Source organism: Puma concolor, chromosome B1 (assembly GCF_028749965.1).
Source record: "Puma concolor isolate L17-30 chromosome B1, mPumCon1.1.hap2, whole genome shotgun sequence".
In the NCBI taxonomy this organism is placed as follows: Eukaryota; Metazoa; Chordata; class Mammalia; order Carnivora; family Felidae; genus Puma; species Puma concolor.
The window spans coordinates 86,535,262-86,557,233 of NC_141670.1; the positions used below are offsets into that span (position 1 = coordinate 86,535,262).

At 35.4% G+C, this 21,972-nt stretch overlaps 1 protein-coding gene across 10 annotated transcripts in view; it reads left to right on the forward strand.

Moving 5' to 3' along the window:
- Nucleotides 1-21,972, forward strand: part of MGAT4D (MGAT4 family member D) — a 66,744-nt gene that overhangs the window by 42,025 nt on the left and 2,747 nt on the right. For 4 of the 10 annotated variants that reach the window (XM_086704182.1, XM_086704186.1, XM_086704187.1 and 1 more), the window contains 6 exons: nt 1,963-2,076; nt 4,197-4,272; nt 5,811-5,925; nt 8,895-9,025; nt 13,449-13,556; nt 15,760-16,554. In XM_086704182.1, the coding sequence (XP_086560308.1) occupies nt 1,963-2,076; nt 4,197-4,272; nt 5,811-5,925; nt 8,895-9,025; nt 13,449-13,556; nt 15,760-15,792 (577 nt within the window). In that variant the 3' untranslated portion in view covers nt 15,793-16,554. Of the gene's footprint in view, nt 1-1,962; nt 2,077-4,196; nt 4,273-5,810; nt 5,926-8,894; nt 9,026-13,448; nt 13,557-14,965; nt 15,132-15,759; nt 16,555-21,972 lie in introns of those variants that run through there. The other 6 variants (XR_015250210.1, XR_015250209.1, XM_086704184.1 and 3 more) reach the window with 6 other exon arrangements.

Consider the following 21,972-nt stretch of genomic DNA (forward strand, 5'->3'; position numbering starts at 1 on the left):
TCTTTGATCCAGCATTTTCTACTCTCCAAGGAACATACTAAAATTAGTGTTTAAAAATCTTTCCAGTTGATACACCATAAAATCAGAGGATTCAGGAAGACTTTCATCTCCTGCACTTCCCCATTTACACTCCCACGTAAATAAATAATAAGTCAACAAACAAACAAATAACCAGAAACTCTTCCACTGATGCATAGAGCCTCGTTAGAATCGAGTTACCTGTAGAACAGTTCTTTCCCTGGAAGGGAGTGTATCGCTATGCTAGGTTTACAGATGAGGAAACTGAAGGTTAGAGCAAGTAAATGGCTGGTTAAAGTTTGTAAGTGATGGAAGCAAAATTAGCAGAGACCCTTTTCTGGGTTCAAACCCCACATTCTCGGTAGCACATGCTGCCACCCCATGCTCATGATACACACCAATTTCAAAAATTTGGAAACCATTTTAAAAGCAAACAAAAGGAATAAAATTGTCTGCATTCTAATGTCACAAGAAGGCGACACAAGCACTGTGATCAGGCACCAACAGACTTTGGAAGAAGGGGTGAGATGATGATGTGCATTTGTTATTTGTGTAACGGTATGTGGGCTGAAGAGCCCGAAGCAAGTTTGTACTTTATGGAATTATTCGCGGTGAATATAGCATGATGACTCAAATTCCAACAGTGTTGTTGAGGGAGACGTGTTATCTAATACATGGTAACTGAGATTCATTCGTATTGGAATTGTGCAAAGTGAGAACTGCCTATTTTGCACATAATTGAGATTGTGCATGTAAAACTCTGCCCTGCTTTTTCACCTATTAGTAAAAAACAAACATTTTCTTGAGACTTTAACATTTTAATAAATAATGTAATGCCTAAACATAAATCCCACTTAAAGTCATATTCTCTCTAAAGGAAAATCATTCAAAATGTTCTACCTGGTGTCCCATCCTTTACCTCGATGGTGGAAGATTTGTATAACAGCTTTTGTGAGCCGTGTGTTGTGCATTTTAATGATGGTCTATAAATATTAACTTAGAATTTTTTTTAATTTTCAATTTTCTTCAATTTTAATATATATTTTTATTTTATTTAAATCCAGCATACATTGTATGTTAGTTAACATATGGTGTGATGATAGTTTCAGGAGTAGAATTTAATGATTCGGCGCTTAACTTTTAACACTCAGTGCTCATCCCAACAAGGGCCTTCCCCAAAACCCATCATCCATTTATCCCATCCCTCCACTCAACAAAATAAAGATTATGAAAAGCATACATAGTCATCCAATGAGTGTGGACAAGAGTCACCCTTAATCCTTGCTTGCTGTGATCAATCTATAGTTTCGGGAGCCATAGTGCTGTTATCCAGTAGGAATCTTATTAAGCTCAAAAGTATGCATTTTTTTATTTTTTAAGCTTATTTATTTACTGAAAGAGAGAGAGAGAGATAGAAGAGATGGGGGAAGGGACAGAGAAAGATGGAGAGAAAGAATCCTAAGCAGGCCGTGTGCTGTGAACTCAGAGCCTGACGCAGGGCTCAAACTCACAAACTGTGAGATCGTGACCTGAGCCCAAACTAAGAGTCAAACGCTTTACTGAATGAGCCACCCAGGTGCCCCAAAACTATGCATTTTTTAAAATCACCTAATGTTCTAGGCTAACTCACTAGTTTCATTGTTTTGAATCTTTTAGGGTATATATATGGTTGTAAACTTGCAAAAATTTAAAGTGCCTATAATTTTTATGAAAATAAATTAATTTTATATTATATATTTTAACTTTTTGTTATATTGTGCACTAATTTATAAAAGAAATACTTTAGCTAAAAAGTATTAGTTTCATAATGTGGATATCATGTATCAACCTGTGAAATAATTGGAATAAAAATATTACATGGACGTGCATGAAGACATTCTTTTTAAGTATTTGTTCACTTGGTAAATCAAATATTCAATTACAAACTTCCACTTCTGTTTACAGATTCAAAAGGCAGCTGAAGTCTGGATCCTTGGAAGTCATTTCAATACCTGCCTTTTTTTATCCAAACATGTTACATGTCAAGCAGTCAACTGAGGACTCAGGAAAATTAGAGAGGTATCAGGGCACCCGGGTGGCTCAGTCGGTTAAGTGTCTGACTTCAGCTCAGGTCATGATCTAACAGTCTGTGAGATCAAGCCCTGCGTTGGGCTCTGTGCTGACAGCTCAGAGCCTGGAGCCTGCTTCGGATTCTGTGTCTCCCTCTCTCTCTCTGTCCCTCCTCCATTCACACTTGGTCTTTCTCTCAAAAATAATTAAACATTAAAAAAAATTAGGTGTGATGTATTAGAAGACAGTATTCTCAAATAACAAACTTCATCGGATGTACTGTTGGAACCAGCATCTAATAGATCCCATTTCACAGTCAGTTCTTACAAGAATGACTATGTGCGTCCCTTCCCAGTCTGCGTCCAGCGACGTCAGGTTGGTAGCATGAAATCAGCGATGGTAGGAGCAATTACACTATGGAAATGGGCAGAAGCTACAAATCGTGGTTCATCCCCACCCCACTCCCCAGAAAACATTTACCACCAGCACTGGATTATCAGTGTTCACATGTTCAGCTGATAATTAGCAAGGGCATAATGATGGGGGAAAAAAGCCTGAGGTTATAAATTATTACACGTGCCTTCTAATTCCAGCTTTTCTGTTTGTTGGTCATTCTGGCAATTTAGCCTTTGTTTTCTTAGCTTCTTCCACTTTCTGGTGTGTATAATAAAATCTACGTTGTATATTTGGAAAAATCATGGTGAGAATAAAATATGATAGTATTTATGAACGAATTTTGAACAATTGAAGGTTTGTATGTGTACAAAGGAACACTACTGTTTGATTATAAATGTGGAAGGTATTATAAGAAATGTAGTAATTCGGTGCCTCAAAACTTAATAGAGTAAAAGAAATGCCAGAATTCAGAAAAAACATCTTATCCCAGGAAACTCATTTAGCTCTGTTTTGTTTTATAATAATAAATGGTATGTCAGAATCTGGAAATCTCTTAAGGATTTTGTTTTAATTAAGTAGTCAGTTTTTAGAGTCATAAAGCTGGGAGGCATTCTAGATCCTGTTTTTCCTTCTGCCCTTTATGTCTCTGTCATTTCTTCTTTAAAAAAAAAAAATCTCTCTTGGAGCGCCTGGGTGGCTCAGTCAGTTGAGTGTCCCGACTTCAGCTAAGGTCATGATCTCACAGTTGGTGAGTTCAAGCCCTGCATCTGTCTCGCTGTTGTCAGCGTGGAGCCTGCTTTAGATATTGTTTCCCTCTCTCTCTGCCCCTCTCCTGCTCACACTCTGTCTTTCAAAAATGAATAAACATTTATTTAAAAAAAAATCTTTCTCTGCATCATCCCTCTCCTTCCCATTCCTCTCCTCTGGACCATTCCTCTGCTCTGGACCATTCCTCTGCTTCAGGCGATTAATGATCTATTTGCTTTCCCTAAGCCTCACCTAGCCTGTCTTCCAATTTATTCTCCATAGTGTAGACAGAAGAATCATAGGAGATCAGGTGCAAAGTTTCCTTCATGATCTGGTCTCTTCCCACCTTACCATCGTCAGCTTCTTTTCCATCCATTCTTAGTGCTGTAGATCTGAGGTGGCAGGCTCTCTCACATGCTTCATTGTCTTTGCGATACTGGTCCTCTCACTGAATGCCCTGCTCCCTGCTCCACCCGCCCTGTCTTATGTTACATCATCATTGCCAACGTCTTTGTATATCACTTATCTAATCATTCTGATCTTATTATTTTTCCATATTTTCATAGAAGATTATGAAACCCAGAAGGGCGAGAGGTGCATTGTGTATTGTTCTTTGTATCTTAAGGAACTGGCCTTGCATCTAGCTTAGTGTTAAATTAGAATCAAGTTTCTTCTTACTTTTATTTGAACGAGACCTAAGATGAGAAAGGATATTAACTTTCTTGTACAGATCAAAAATTAACTGACCAAAACGTAAAATTAATAGATTATGCTTATTCTAGTTTAGCAATGGCAGGTATTGGCCACTAAATGAAGATGGGAACCTTGTTGATGTAACTTTTCAGTGTAACACTCAATTTCACTTACTGTAGACAGTACTCCATGTTAGCAAAGAGCTAAACAAAGTTTGTGTTTAATTACTGGTGTGCTTATAAATAATTATGTACTAATGACAAATATTAACAGATTTTATTATTTATCTTTAGTTGGCGCATCAAACAAGTACTGGATTTTTGTTTTTTGATGCTTTATGCGCAACCAAAGGCCATGTATTATTTACAGGTAAGACCTTGGTATATATATGTATAATTTAAAGTGGAAGTATTATGTTCTCCTTCCTTCCTGCTTGTATTCCTCCACCTTACTTTGTATTCAGAAAATAAGAAAATGCCAAAGAAAATGCCAAAAGGAAGTTGAAAGTTGATTTGAACTAAGTCTTCTAGCGGGATTTACTATTAACAGAGGAAATCATAGTTACCTGAAGCAAACTGAAAAGAACTTCTCAAATTAGAAAAAAATAGAAATTATGCTCCCTACATTTCTCTCGCCGCAAATTTATTACATTAAACAAACATTTTGAACACTTAATATACGCCATTGGTACCCTACATTGTCTCCTCTTGTATTTTATGTTCTACCCACTTCTACAGTGCCTTACTGTATTTCTTAAATAAATAAACTGTATATAGTTTGGATCCCCTGAATTCTGGCATATTGTTAAATAAAGAGTTTTATGTTTCAGCCGTGAATATATACTTCACTATATGTGACAACGTGCAGTTGTAAGAAGAGTTCGTAAGATACCACTGGAGATGAGAGAAATGTTAGAAAAAAGCCTGAAGCAAGGTGTTTCTCTTTTACAGGAAGAAAAAAAAAAGAGCCTTTTGATTTCTGGTTAACAAAAACATGAGATCCGCCCAATGTATTCTTCCCAATTTGAAACAATGTGATTCTAGTTTGTGCTCTGGTAACGTGCTTGCGGATTTCCACATTTTTCTGAATCATTTAGGAGGCCCTCTTATTGTATAGATTACCCATAATATATACGAAATTAAAAAAAGAAAATTCTAGGGGAGCCTGGGTGCCTCAGTATGTTAAGCGTCTGACTCTTGATTTCGGCTTAGGTGACGATGTCACAGTTCATGAGATGGAGTTTCGAGTTGGTCTCCGTGCTGCCAGCACAGAGCCTGCCTGGGATTGTCTTGTCTCCCTCTCTCTTTTGCGCCCCCCCCCCGCCCCCCCCCCCCCCCCCCCCGCCGCTCGTGCTCTTCCTCTCCCTCTCCCTCTCTCTCTCAAAATAAATAAATAAATATTTTTTAGGAGAAAATTCTAGTTTCTCTTTCCCCCTCTCTTAAGGAGAGCTATTCTTAGGCTTATGTGTACCAACATTCATCTACCCACCTAGTTGTGGATGAGAGTGCCAGTTCCCTTTCGTCATCTCATTGCCAAGCACAGTCCCTGGTTCTCTGGTGACAGGACCTGGCGCCTATCATCTCAAACATAAAGCTAATTAGGCTTAAACTGGGAATGGAAGTATTTGTAAGGATGTAAATAGATTCGGATAAATAGATTTTTTTCAATGAGGATTTAGATTGAGTGTTGCATATTACTACTTAGGAAAGAAACCTCATCTCTGGTCTCAGAATCTCAGAGTGAAAACTAATAGTAAATACTCTCAGTGAATTGAACTAAAAATAAGATAACCTCATAAAAACTGGTTTTTCAGTGTATTCTATTGAGAAACTATTTTCAGTTCTCAAGCAAATGCAATTTATTCAATGGAAGCATCAAAGGAACTAATGACTTTTGTTTTTTTCCAGCTAGAAGATGATATCATAGCTAAAAAGATGTACTTTACAAAAATCACAGATTTTGTGCATAATATCACTTCAAATAATTGGTTTTATATTGAGTTTTCAATTCTTGGATTCATAGGTAAGCCTTGTATTTTCTAGCACACAATAATCTTAAAATTTCTTAAAAACTTATTAGTTACTTAATGGAAAGGAATGGCATGATTTCTGTAAAGATACTGTTAATTTAACAGTAAGATCAAATTCAAGTATCTTGAGTTTCAGTAAATGTATTTTTAAACCAATCTTTCCGAGATAGACAATATAAATAAGCAGCCTATACATGTGATGAAAATGTAAGAAAGCTACTACTTGCTAAATGCTTGCTGCAAGTCTGGCCCACATGTTAACTCAGTGACTAAGGGGTACTGCTCTATTTTACATGAAAACTCAAAGAGTTAAAGTTGTAAGAAAGGAATTCTGATTTAGGACTACCGTACTCTAAATTCCTGGTAATTTCCACTATGCCAAATGTGACATACTTAAAAAAGTATAAAAATAAGTGAATCATACCCACCATGGAAGAATGCCTAAAATTGGGCCAATCGTGGGATTTAAAAAAAAATTCTTTTATAGACTTTCTTTCTTCTTCCTTCCACTCTTTCTACCCTCCCTCCTATACTTTTTCTTTTGTTTGAACCTTGAGGTGGCAAGTTGAATTACCACACTCATTCCATGGTGCATATCATCCTTGCTTTCATACAGGAGCCCTCTTTTACTTTGTTCTTTCACTTTATGCCCAGTCCCTACTCCCACTTCCTCCCACCCCCCATAGGCTTCCATTCTAATATGTTCAAAGTGTACATATAGAGGCACCTAGGTGGCTCAGTCGGTTAACTGTCAGACCTCTGCTCAGGTCACGATCTCACAGTTTGTGAGTTCAAGCCCTGCATCAGGCTCTATGCTGACAGCTCAGAGCCTGGAACCTGCTTCAGATTCTGTGACTCCCCTCTCTTTTCCCCTCCCCTGCTTGTGCTTTGTCTGTCTCTCGCTCTCGAAAATAAATAATAGACATTTTAAAACGTTTAAAACAAAGTATACATATAAATATGCTTATATTGGTGTTTATCATGTTTTTATCTGTTTAAAATTTACATAAATGGTGATGTGATAACCCTCTTCATGCCCCTTAACATTTTTGTCCTCAAAACTAGATTTTGAAACTGTCAACATGTTGATTTGTGTCAATTTAGTTTATTGTTTCTTACTGCTGTTGCATACACCCCACATAATAATCCATTTGACTTCTCCATCCTCAAAGCGGTCAACTTTGCTCCCAACTCTCTGCTGCCACAAAGAAATGAAGTGACATATTTTGTCCCCTGGATCAGGACCACTGAGGGTGAATATGACTGTGTCTCTAAGTCATGCCAGATTACTTTGCAGATTGGCTGTACAGTTTATAGTCCCCTAAGCAGTGCGTATGAGTTCCCACCTCCCCATATGCTTGACAACATGTGATTCTATTACATCATTATTTATTTATTTATTTTTGCCATTGGGAGGAGTGTTAAGAATTTCTCTGATTGCTAGTGAAATCTGTTATTCATATATTTACTTGATAACTTTCTTTTCCATACTTTCTGTCAAGTATTGCAGAATCCAATTTTGAAACCCCAAAGGTTTATGCTCAGCTTTGATTTAAATACGAGGAAAAATTATAGGTAACAGCAATACCTGATAAGCTTGAAGAGGAAGTAATTTTGTTGATACATTACTGCAAAAATTTTAAATTTTTTGTATCTTTCTCACCAAAGCCCGGTGTGAGAAGGCTGGAGAATATTCACATTCTGACCAAGAGCACACTGAACAAGGAGCATTGTATATGTAATTCTGAAGTCTTATTTAAGCTTAAGTTTACAACAGCTTTGTTTTTTGTTATTAGTGTTGTTATAACACTAACAATTTTCTTACTCAATATTACCAAAAACATGAGTTTGCTAAATAGAATTTTACAGCATGCTGACAGCAGATAAGGAAAAGACAAATATTGATTCAACTATTTCCATCATTAAATCACTTACTTTGGTTACTATATAAAAACCAAAAAATTAAAATATAACTATACATTTGATTAAATAACTCATACAGATTCAACTCCTAGTAAAGAAAAGGAAGCATGATTACTTCCTACTATCATATTTATTAAATAGGTGTATTTCACACTATTTACTTTAACATTTACCCGAATCTTATACCTTCAACTTCATTTTAAAATCAAAGATGCAGTATATTAGAAGAAAGCAATTGGACCTAAGGAAATATCCTACTTTAAAGTATAGCAAATCTTTAAGTATCACAAATATAAGATAGAAATAAAATTCTTATAAAATGAAGGGTGCCTGGGTGGCTCAGTCGGTTAAGCAGCCGACTTTGTCTCAGGTCATGATCTCGCGGTCCGTGAGTTCAAGCCCGCGTTGGGCTCTGTGCTGACAGCTCAGAGCCTGGAGCCTGCTTCTGTTTCTGTGTCTCCCTCTCTCCTGCCCCTCCCTCATTCGCGCTCTGTCTCTCTCTGCCTTTCAAAAATGAATGAATGTTAAAAAAAATTTTTTTTAATTCTTATAAAATGATGCTCAAATATTGAAATAATGCTATATTTTAATCAAAATTAAATACTAAACATAAAAAATGTGGTAGATTGATAAAGTTCTACGAAAGTCAGGTTATAGATCCGCTTCTACAAAATTAAGTAAAAATTATAGCTTCTGTACATTTCATTTTATGTATATGTATCTTTCACAAGACTTAGAAATTGATCTTCATTGGTTATCAAAATTGGTTTCCTGAGGGTATTCACTATTCTAAACCTGCTTCACACTTCTCTCTCTCAGAAGTGGTAATCTGTAATACTTAAGCAGATATATTATTTTATTATCCTTCAACTTCATGAATGCTTTAAGGATATACTTATATAAGGATATATTTAATTTTTAATGATTTTTTGGTCCTTCCTCTTGTTAATAGAATGAACAACTATATATAAGGGTTATTTTATAATATATGGTGTAAACACTCGAGAGTTATTTGGATTTGTTTACTTTTTCTTCGTAGGAAAGCTATTTAAATCTGAGGACTTAACTGACTTTGTGCGCTTTTTTTTAATGTTCTACAAAGATAAACCCATAGATTTGCTTTTGGGGGACATTTTTCAGGTAAAGATGTGTAACCCAGGAGAGACTCCTGTGAGTATTTCTTTACTTTGTAAATACAAACTATTTTAGGAAAATACTATCTGTCTAATGTAATTCCCTGAAATTTGTTTACAGAACTAAACCTGATGAGTGCACTAGTTTTTAAGTTCTGGTATCCAGAATTTTTACTGACACTTATACCTACTACATCAAATAATGAGAGGCCACAAATTTAGTGAAAAGTGGAAGAAAAGTGACAAACAATAATAAAATGATAGATGCAAATTAAATATGTCAAAATATACCAGCTAAGAGATAGTTCATCAGAATGGATTAAAAAACACTATGCAATTATTGCTGTCTGTACTCAGTTAAAATATAATGGAATACATAGGTTAAAAGTAAAAGATGGAAAAATAAATACCTTGCAGACAATAACAAAAAGAAATTTGTACTAGCTATATTAATATCAAAGTAGACTTTGGTGCCAAAACCCAAAAAATTTGACCAGGGATCAAGAAAGATACTAAAAGAGTCAAATCACCAAGAAGATATAACAATCCTAAAAGTGTATGCATCTAATAAGAGAGACTCAAATACATGCAGCGAAAGATGACAGAATTAAAGAGAGAAATAGATTAGTCTACAAGTATAGTTGGAGACTTCAACACTCCTCTCTCAAGAACAGAACTGGTGCATAGAAAATCAGCAATGAGATAAAAGAATTGAACAACACCATCTACCATCTGGATTTAATTGATATTTAAAAAGCACTACGTCCAACAGCAATACAAAACACATTATTTTAAATATACACAATATTTATATTTATTTTTTAATTAATTATATTTATATTTATATTTATAATTATATTTATATTTAAATATACACATATTTTAAAAAAACACATGGGGGGGGCGCCTGGGTGGCTCAGTCGGTTAACCGGCAGACTTCAGCTCAGGTCGTGATCTCACGGTCCGTGAGTTCGAGCCCCGCGTCGTGCTCTGTGCTGACAGCTCAGAGCCTGGAGCCTGTTTCAGATTCTGTGTCTCCCTCTCTCTGACCCTCCCCCATTCATGCTCTGTCTCTCTCTGTCTCAAAAATAAATAAACGTTAAAAAAAATTTTTTAAAAAATAAAAATAAAAAAATAAAATACACATGGGGACTCCTGGGCGGCTCAATTGGTTAAGCATCTGACCTCAGCTCAGGTCATGATCTTGTGATTCGTGAGTTCGAGCCCTGCATCAGGCTCTGTGCTGAAGTGCAGAGCCTACTTGGGATTCTCTGTCTCCCTTTCTCTCTGCCCCTCCCCTGCTCGCTCTCTCAAAATAAATAAACATTTAAAAAGAAGAAATTAATAACAGAAAGATAACTGAAAATCTGCAAGCACTTGGAATTTAAACAATACACTCCTGAATAAACCATGAATGAAAGAGGAAGTCTCAAAGGAAATTAGAAAATACTTTGAATAGAATGAAATGAAAATACAACCTATCAAAATTTGTGAGATTCAGCTAAAGCACTGCTTAAGGAGAAATTTATCCTAGAAGAAATCTTTACCTTAGAAGAGAAGAAAGATTTTGCATTAGTAATCTCAGCTTCCACTTTAAGAAACTAGAAATAGAGAGTAAAATCAACCCAAATCAAGCAGAAGAAAATATTAGCTATGAAGTCAGAAAGCAACAAAATTGAAAACATAAAAGTAGTTCTTTGAAAAGAGCAAGAAAACCAATAAGAAGATTGACAAGACTCAAAAACAAATTATCAATAATAGAGACTATCATGATGCATATGTATGAGTGTGTGTGTGTACTAACAAGATATGTAGATTATATGCTAAAAACCTAAAAATGCTGATGAAAGAAAGAGATATACCATGATCATGGATCGGATGTGTGTAAATGTGATATGCAGATAGGTATGTATGTAAGCAAGATGTTTAGGTTGATATGTAGATGTTGGTATGTATATACATACCTATCTACATATCAACCTAAACATCTTGCTTGATAAAAACTATTTCAAAGTAGATCACCTATCTAAATATAAAACAAACTTTAAACCCTTTAGAAGTGTAAAAAAATATCTTCAGGATCCAGGAGAAGAGTTCTTAGACATGATACTAAAACTATGATCCATTTTTTTTAAATTACTAAATTAGATTTCATCAAATTCAAATCTTTTGTAATGTAAATTTTACTGTTAGAGGATAACATACCACAGACTATGAAGAAATATTTGTAAATTCCATATACAACAAGGACTTGTAGTCACAATATATATAAAATTCCCAAAACTCAATAACAGGAAAATAACCCAATTAAAAAATAAGCACAACACTTGAGTAGACACTGCTAAGGTAGTTTCTCCCTTACTGCAATAAGCAATTAACTCAGCTTTCCTTTAGCAGAGCTAAAGGGGCATTTTATGGGAAGCCAACATTTGATAATGCCATCTCATTGGAACTTCTATTAATAGCTTAGCAAATATTATATTTGCTGGTTTTTAACTCCTCAACTAATTTTATCTGACCTTAGTTTCAAATTAAATTAACTCTAGATTATTTAAATACTTTACAGTTATAAAAACAATCCTTTAATATAATACTTTCCTACATGTTTGTACTGCGTAGAAATACATTTAAGTAAGCCTGCTGTTTAAAGATTGCAAAAATGCGGGGCGCCTGGGTGGCGCAGTCGGTTAAGCAGCCGACTTCAGCCAGGTCACGATCTCGCGGTCCGTGAGTTCGAGCCCCGCGTCGGGCTCTGGGCTGATGGCTCAGAGCCTGGAGCCTGTTTCCGATTCTGTGTCTCCCTCTCTCTCTGCCCCTCCCCCGTTCATGCTCTGTCTCTCTCTGTCCCAAAAAAATAAATAAACGTTTAAAAAAAATAAATAAATAAAATAAAGATTGCAAAAATGCAATCTACCAAGTGAGAGAAGATATTTGCAAATAATATATCAGATAAAGGGTTAATATCCAAAATATATAAATAACTTATACAACTCAGCACCAAAAAACTCCCAACTAATCCAATTAAAGAATGGGCAGATAACCTGAATACTTTCCAAAGAAGCCATACAGATGACCAACAGACACATGAAAAGATGCTCAACATCACTTATTATTAGGGAAATGCAAATCAGAACCACAATGAAATAGCACCTCACACCTGTTCGAATGGCTAAAATAGAAAACACAAGAAATAACATGTGTTGACAAGGATGTGGAGAAAAAGGAACCCTTGTGCACTATTGGTGGGAATGCAAATTGGTGAATCCACTGTGGAAAACAGTATGGAGTCTCCTCAAAAAATTAAAAATAGAATTACCATATGACTTAGTAATTCCAATATTGGATATCTACCCAGAGAAAACAAAATACCAATTGGAAAAGATATATGCACCCCTGTGTTTATTGCAGCATTATTTACAATAGTCAAGATATGGAAGCAACCCAAGTATCCATCAATAGAGGAGTGGATAAAGGTGTGGTATATATACAATGGAAAATTACTCAGCCATAAAAAAGAATGAAATCTTGCCATTTGCAACAACATGGGTGGACCTAGAGGGTATAATACTAAGTAAAATAAATCAGAGAAATACAAATAACATAATATTTTACTCATGGGGAATTTCAGAAACCAAACAAATGAAGAGATTGACAAACAGAACCTTAAATATAGAGAACAAACTGGTGGTTGCCACAGCGGGAGGTGGGTGGGGAGATAGGAGAAATAGGTGAAGGGGATTAAAAGAACAGTTATCTTGATGAGCACTAAGAAATATTTAGAATTGTTGAATCATTATATTGTGTACCTGAAATTGATACAACACTATGTTAATTATACTTGAATATATTGAGTATATAAATTTGAGATGTATTTTTATGAATTTTTAAGTATAGAGTATGTAAAGTAATTCTCAGTGATCATAATAATTTCAAATGTTTGCTTGTAATATTAAGGGGTGGTTTCACAGGTCATCTTTCTTATTTTTATTTTTAATGAGATTAACCAAATCTTTTTTCTATAAAACATAATATTGGTTGTTTTAATCATGTTTTTTTTTCTACTTAATACATTGAGGGGGGTGTAACAGTGTAGGAATTAATTAATATGAAAAGACAAAGAATAATATAGTCTGAGAGAATGGATAGAAAAATACCAAAAAATTTAATTTATGTTGTTGAAATAACAAGAAGGGAGTGGAAAATTATAGTTGGTACAGCAGTAGCCTGATTTTCTATGACAGAGTTCAAGAAAATACATGCTTTAACTAACACCTTTTTGTACCTCAACTTTTATTATTCTTATGAAGAAAAATCTAAGTAATAAAGTTTTATTTAATGTTTAAGTATTAAAATAGACCTCTGGCAAAAACTAATATAATACAGAATTCTTCCATCCATAAAAGCAATAAAAAGGAGTATTTGGGTTGTTACAGAAGATTATTGTTTCTCTTTTTCCCCAGGAAAAATGTGCAGAACGAAATAAGCAAATTCGTATTCGATATAAACCTTCTCTTTTCCAGCATGTGGGTATACAGTCATCATTCCCTGGAAGAGAACAATATTCCAAAGTAAGATTTTGAAATGTTACTTGAGTAATATAAAATGTCTTGTGAACTTATAAAATATCATTTAGGAAAGGAGAGATGGAAACATGAGAGAGACTGTAAAATGTGGTTGTTTAAACATAGTTCATCTTACAATAGCTATATGTTGTGAAGAGCAATCATCTTTTCAAGACCAAGTTATCTGTCATGGTTAGAAAAATCTAGCCTATGTTAACTTCTTTGCCTTACTATTATGTAACAGCTGTGCAATTCAAGTAATGACTAAAAACATGTTTTAAAAATCATAATACACTCACTATTTTAGTCTAATATTTAAAATTAGACAAGAATATTTCCAAATAAAATGTCCCTATTATTTAGTTTAGATGTATCAACATTCTTATTTCAGATCACTATTTATTGTACCAACAAAAATTTGATTTTTTGGTATTGTTTGGTTTTTATCATTCTTAAATTTTCCATCATTTTTGGAAACAATGTTATTTATAATTGAATATAATTTAATTATAAAATATATAGTATATATATATAATATAATATAATTGAATTATAATTGAATGTTATTTATAATTAGCATCTTGGTAGGGTAGAAGAAGCAAAGACTTCGGAGTCAAAACACGTAGTTTTTAGTTACGGTGACCTATGTCCTCTGTGCTCTCTTCAGTCTGTAAGAGGGAGAAGTTTAAATTAGATGATCCTTAAGATGTTTTCTACCTTTGAAATACTATTGACATCTCTCCCTTCATTTCTTCACACAACAAAGCAAATGATTGCTTTAATCTTTGGCAGTTGAAATGAGAGAAATGCACGTGCACATACTCTCATCATTTCATTCATTATTTATGATCAGCCCTCCTTCCACCTTTTCTACTCCTTATCTCTATATATTTATTGTACTGAGTTCTTTGGAACACTGCCTGAAACATAGTGTGAATTTAGTAGATGTTAGCTATTAGCTATTATGCAAGGTGAAATTCTAGATTGAAAGTATTCATTAAGCAAAACAGACAAGTGTCTGGTATATTGAAAATTTATGAATCTGCATGCAAAAAATAACATCATAAAAATACATAAAACATAGCTGCAGGTGATGCAGAAAGAAATTGGTCTATACCATTCTATTTGTTGGTGCTGTTATAATGGAACTCTTTTCTTCCATTGTATTTTTTTGCTTGATGAGCTGTTTTAACCTTACCTTTGTAAATTTACAACCGATTAAGTAGAATATTTATCTAATCACTCATATTTTAATGTTATAACCTAGCTTTTTACCTTTTTATACCTCACACCATGTAAAATAGAAATAAATAACAATTTAGTGACATGTCCAATGTGGATTGTATATTTTTAAAATATATATTACTTTAATTATTATAATTATTTAATCATATTATTTTAAAATTTTCTAACAGGATATTTATTATTAGGAGTTTCATAATTCGAGTACCTTCTTTAAAAATGATCAGCATCATTCTTTGGAAAAAATGACATAATGAGGATTAGTCTTAGTTCTCAACTTTCTTCAAAGTGGCTAAGAGACTATCTCATATAAAAAAATAAGCCTTTGATAATATAGTGGTAAGTATAAAAATTGATATAAATATATAGAAAATTATCAGATATTTATTAGTCTTATTTTATAATCATATTTTGTGTATTTTTAAAACTTTATACATATAACTTTCTGATATACTCTCTAATATTTTGTTTGAGAATAATGAGTATTTTCTTTTCCTTTTTATCATATACTGTACACATACAATGAATTTGGAGACAATAGATCTCGGTTTGAAGCCTCATTCTTATCAATAGATGCAACACTATGGATGAATCTCTAAAACACTGTGCTAAATGAAAAAAGCCAGATGCAAAAGACTATATACTCTATGATTCAATGTGGAATTCTAGAAAAGGCAGATCCTGACATCTTATTATGATTTTAATTTGCATTTCTTTGATGGCAAATGATGTTGAGCATCTTTTCATGTACTAGCTGTATGTATGTATATATGTATGTGTGTGTGTATATGTGTGTGTGTGTATATATATAATGAAATATAGATTTTTACCAAATATGGATTTTAATGAAATGTAGTATATAGTTTTTGAAATGTCTGAGTATTTGCCCATGGGTTGTTCACCTGTTTACTTTTGTTTGTACATACATGGTCTCTGCTTATGACTTGCTCTTTCATTTTCTTAACAGTTCCTTTCAATGAATGAAAGACTTTCACCTTGATACAGGTCACTTCACCCAAACCTCCACTCTGTCCATATAGTTATGCCATTGCTTAGTTCAGTATTCAATGATTTCATAATGAGAATATAAAACCTGTTTACACTTAAACTGCATGGTATGCTCTATTTTTCCTTTATTATGCAGCTTTTTTTTGTTTTAAATTTGCTTTATTTCAATGTACTTATCACTAATTCATCCTCAGATTCCCTGCAAATTATCTAAATCTGTTCCTGATGTATTGAAACATTTTAAAAATCATGGCTGAATGTTCAATATTGTTTAATGCTTTTCTGCATTTCTACCACTTCCTAACCTTGAAAAATCTCTCTCCTGCAGCCTCTGACCAGTTCTAGCATATATCTTAGGAACCAGGCAGTTGATTTTCCTGTTTTCTATATCTCAAATCTGTATCATTCTTGGTCAACTCATTTGTTTTAGTAAAGCACACTCCCCTCTTCCTGGTAATTTCTTGAGAAAGATTGTGTAGGAGATAAATTCTTGGAAAACTAAAACATCTTAAAATGACTGCAGTCTATAAAACTTAATTGTTAGGTTGGGTAGGCAAAGGATTCTGAATTCTGATTTTTTAAGGTATTCAAGACTGTAACTGATGAAAAGTAGTTAAAGCCATTCCTGTTTCTTGGTATCAGACCAATCTTCCCATCTGTAGACCTTTAAAACTTTTCTTCTATTTGAGATTCTACAATTTCATGATGATAGGATAGGTCTATTTTTATCTATTGTGCTTAATATTTGGTAGGGCTTTTTAATATGAAAACTCGTGTTTCGATTCTGGAAAATATTCAGAAATTATTTTGTTGATAAATTTCTCCCTCTGTTTTCTATGCTCTTTTTAAGGAACCCTATTTCAAATGTAAGATTCCTTAGATTGATGTTCTCTCTGTCTCTTACTTTCTCCTTCCTATTTTCTTTCTATTTGCTTCACTCTCTGAAAGTTTTTCTGAATTTTGCCTTATATCCTTTTTATGAGTGCTTTTTTGTTTTGTTTTGTTTTTTGGGAAGGAGGGCAGTTTTCATTGATTGGTTGGTTTGGTTGTTTGTTTGTTTTTGCTATTGTAGCTTTAATGTCTGAAGAACTCCTTTTGTTCTCCTAATGTCATTGTCCTCTTTTATAACCCTTGGTTCTTATTTTATGATTGAAATACTTCTACTTAACCCTCTGAGGATTTTAATATTTTTAAAATATTTTTTTTAAGCTTCTTATTCCTGCATAGTTTCTATTTCCTCCAAGTTGGTTTGTTGTTGTTGTTATTGTTGTTTTTGGTCTCTGTTCTTCAAGTTGAAGGATTTCCTCAGGTATGTAGTGATCATAGATTGTATGTTCAAAAGGAGAAAGGTGGTTGGAGGCCCTGAGCACATGGCTGAACCTGTCAGTTTCACTGTCTGGGGAGGAGTGGCTAGGCTCTTTCCCTAAGGAATCATCTGTTCGTGTCTCTAAGTTTTGCCTCATGGGCTAATTAAATTGCTAGAGAATCTGGGAGCCCAGTAGGCAAAGATAGTAGGGGTTTCGGTGTTCACTTTGTCAATATTCACTTATTTGTCTTGTTTATCGTTGTTATCCTTACCCTGGTTTGAGTCTAGATACCCTATGTTTGCATTTTCAGAGAATTACCCTTCAAGAGTGAAGAGAAGATCATCACTTCACTCCATGGGGCGGAAGAGGGTATTTAGAGCTTCAACTACCTCAGACTTGCAAGCCAGTCTCACAGTTTTGCCCCATCTTCACCTCCACTTTTAGCAGTAGGGGGGTTTCTCTGCTGCAGATGGTACTTCTGTTTCCATACAGCTTTCACAGACCTCCATTCTGTTGCCATTGTTTCCCCTCCCATTCTGTTTGTAAGATCCTGTATTTTTAACTGACCCTGAAGGTTAAGTGTGACTTCTAGAAAGAGTGAAAGTAAATACTTGTGCCTGATTCACCGTCTTTATTAGGCAGCCTACTAGTTCATTCTTGAACTTTGACTCTTTGGCCTATTTGTTTTTTAACTTCCAAAAACAAAATTTTAATTTCCAGGACTTTCAGCTGATTCTTTTTATGTACACAATACCCTTCCTATCTCTCAGAGACAATTAATTACACTTAAACATTAGCACATTAGTATATGTGTAATTCGTTATTTTAACCACTTTCTATGCTTATTGTTAGAGTTCTGCATCATTGCCATCCTTCTCTCCATCTCCCCTGTTTCTCAGGGGAAAACTCATGCAGTACAGAATATCTTTCCCCACAAAGTGCCATGTTAGATTCTGTCAGTGAGAGATAGTCCCAGTAGATGTGGAAGACAGCAGAGAAGGTAACAGTTGCCTGCTGTGGACAGGAAATTGAGATCACACTTGCTGCCAGGCAGCTGAGATCATCTGCCGTGGTTTCCATATGACCCTCGTACTTCCAGATTTCCTGAACGTGCCTTCTTGACCTTTGCTCCCCCAATCCTTCCAACAATTGGGATCACTTCCAGTTTGCTCCATCTACATTGTCTACTTCTTTATTCAGAATACCTCCAGTGGCATCTGTTTCCTTGACTGACCTCAGTTTTCCGCTGAATTGAGATTTTGTTTCCTGCTTGTTGAGACTCTCTATTTGTTTCGTTGTGAATGCTGACTCTGTTTTCTGTCGCCTTCCTCCACTGTTGGTGGGAGGAATGGGGCAGTCTACTGCTGCTCCCTGTGCACACAAGCTTTTTTTCTGAGTAGGGAAGACCCTTCTTGCTTCTCCACTGGAAACACCCACACCCAGTGCCTCTGCTGGGGAATGGTCGTTTCTGATGTCTGCTGCTCTGCATAAGCACATATATTCCAACTGTGACTCTGCAGTTAACTCCAGGGCCCTTGCCTGTTCCCCTATATCCACTGTCTCTTGAGTTTGGGTCATCCTTAGAGCTACTCTCACCTTTTTAGTAGCTGGTGCCAGTGTGTTTTGGAATTTGAAATCCTCCCCTTCTCATCTGGTCTCATATGCTTTCCATCTGACACTCCCTCAGAATGATTTCTATGGATGGAACGGTGTTCATGCAGAATTAACATTTGATACTTCAGTAAAAGGGGCACAATCTGCAACTATGTGAATGGAACTAGAGGGTATTAGGCTAAGTGAAATTAGTCAGTTGGAGAAAGACAAATATCATATGACTTCCTTCATATGAAGACTTTAAGATACAAAACATGAACATAAGGGAAGGGAAGCAAAAATAATATAAAAACAGGGAGGGGGACAAAATATAAGAGACTCTTAAATATAGAGAACAGAGGGTTGCTGGAGGGGTTGTGGGAGGGAGGATGGGCTAAGTGGGTAAGGTGCATTAAGGAGTGTACTCCTGAAATCATTATTGCACCATATGCTAACTAACTTGGATGCAAATTAAAAAATAAATAAACTACTAATAAAAATCATCAAAATCTTAAAAAAAATAAAAATAAATTAAAAAGGTACATAGTATATAACCAAAAGTATGCATTATTTATATACATACCACTTCACCATGAAAATGTGGGTGCATTTCCATGAAGATAATCCTGCATTCTGTGAGTTCAATTAGACCTGCATCATGTTGTTTGTTTGTTTGTTTGTTTGTTTGTTTGTTTGTTTTATTTTTTTAGTGGGACTGAGGTCAGCAAAATTTGAAGAAGGTAGCGCAGGTAACAAATTTCCCAGGCAACTTCTTTATCTGTTACCCTCTCAGTCACCTGTCTTTCTAACAAGCTGCTTTCAGAATGTCTCCCTTCTTTCCTGCAAGAACAGCAAGAGACCACCACCACCTCATTTTTTCCCTCCCACATTAGGAATTTGAAATGCCTTCAGCACCCTCCACTGCAACCAGATTTCCCTTTCAAAAACAATTTCAGGGAAATCGGGAACTGTCCTTTTGCTAACATTTTTAGATATTTAAAATTAGGTGTTTCCAAACTGATGAAAGAGCTGCAGAATGGGTTACCCCTTCCATTTTCCAAAGGGTGCGTTTCAAAATGGAATAAAATTCAATCGTATCAGATTTTTAGCTTTGTTTATATTTATTAAGCAATATACATATATCCGGCTGAACATTAACAAAAAGAGCAACAATCCTCTGCATTTTCCCCATCCTTATCTGACTCACCAGAGGCAAGGACATTTAATCATTCTGGTTTAAATGCTTGGTAGTTTTCTTTATATTGCTAAATAATACACTTACACTGCTAATTTTTATTTATCCACATTATTTTTCCTGCAGTATAGATGAAAATTTAGATACTTATTCATTTTTACTATGTCTTAGTCAGTTTGGGCTGCCATAACAAAAAACAAAACACACGCACACACAAAAAAACACAAACTGGGTGGCTTAAACAACAGAAATTTATTTATCACATTTGTAGAGGCTGGGAAGTCCAAGATCAGGATGCCAGCATGGGGGCTTTTGGTGAGAGCCCACTTCCTGGTTTGTAGACAGCTGTCTTCTGACTATATCCTCACATGGCCAAGAGTAGAGAAAGGTCTGGTCTCTTTATCCCATTATAAAGGCACTAAAGTCCTTCATGAACATTCCACCTTTTTGACCTAATTATCTCCCAAAGGCCAAAGGCTATATTTCCAAATACACTGAGGATTTAGGCTTCAACATACGAATTTGAGGAAGGAGATGCAAATATTCAGTTGATGGGATATTATGACATTGATTATTTTGCCCCTTTCTTTTCTGAGTTTTCTGAAAGAATAATCAAATATTAAGTTTACTGAATTGACCTTCTACGTGTCATAGCTTTTATATACTATGTCCTATCATTGGTTTTTCTATGCACTAGGTGGATTCCTTGACTAACTTTTCTAATCAATGTTTACTTTATTTTTGTTTTATTCCTTTTTTCCTAGCATCCACTTGTGCTGTGAATACAATTTTTCTCAAATCTCAGGATACTATTAGATCTCTTTATGAAACATTTTTATTTTTTTAAAGTTTATTTATTTATTTTGAGAGAGACAGAGAGAGTGCAGGAAGGAGACAGGCAGAGAGAGAGTGGGACAGAGAAGCCAAAGCAGGCTCTGTGCTGACAGCAGTGAGCCTGATGTGGGTCTTGAACTCACGAACCATGAGATCATACCCTGACCCGAAGTCAGATGCTTAACCTACTGAGCCATCCAAGTGCCCCTCATGAAACATTTTTAAAGTTCTCTTCTGTATTCTGAATGCGCTGTTTTTTCTGTGACCAGATAAATCTATCTGCTTGTCTATTTTGATCTGTCTGTTAGGTTACACACTTTCCTCAAATATTTAGTGATTCTTGGTTGTCTGGTGGCAAATATGGGTAATTTTAATTCCTCTCCCTCCCCACTCCTTTCCCCACACTGCATTTATCTTCATATTCCTTTATAAAATTGAAAGGAATGAGGCTTCCTGAGAGTTTTTGGTACATGGATAGAATTTGTTGGCTTATGGCCACCATAAGTCGGTTAAGCTCCGACTCCGGCTGAGGTCATGACCTTATGGTTCATGAATTCGAGCCCCTCTGCTGTCAGCACAGAGCCCACTTCAGATCCTCTGTCCCCAGCCCCCACCCCTTTCACACGTGTGTGCGTGCACTCTCGCACAATGAATAAACATTTAAAGAAAAAAATAATTTGTTGGCTTACAAACTCTGTTGTAGAGTATGTGGGTGACTAGGCTGTGATTGTTTTGTGTTGGAGTGGTTTTTTTCCATTTTTTGTTTTCCCAGTGGTTTGAGTGAAGGGGCACCAACATCGCAACCTATGTCCCAAAGAGCTTTGTTCTGGGACATAGGTTCACCCAGTGCCTGCCCTAGTTGCTAGTTACATCTGGGTGGCTCATTCAGCTTTCCTTAGAGAAGACTATGTGTATCAGTTGCCTGGGGCAAAAAGGCCTTGCAGCTCTCCCATGCCCCTGACAACACTCCCCCTTCCTTCTTCAGGGTTAGCTCCGCTTTGGCCTCCATCTTTCATCAAATTTGCCATCTCCATTCTAGCCCTGTGTTCCACATGCTGAAGTCACAGACTCCTCGGCTCCATTGTCAGGCCCCACTCTTCCATCAGATTTATGTCTCTTGTTAATTTGATTAAATGTCTCCTCAGCTGTGAGCCTCCTCTATTCTTTATGTCGTTTGGAATTACATCTTTTTCGTTCATTTACTATCATTTCAGTGGGGTCTAGCTGTCCACTATCTAGAACC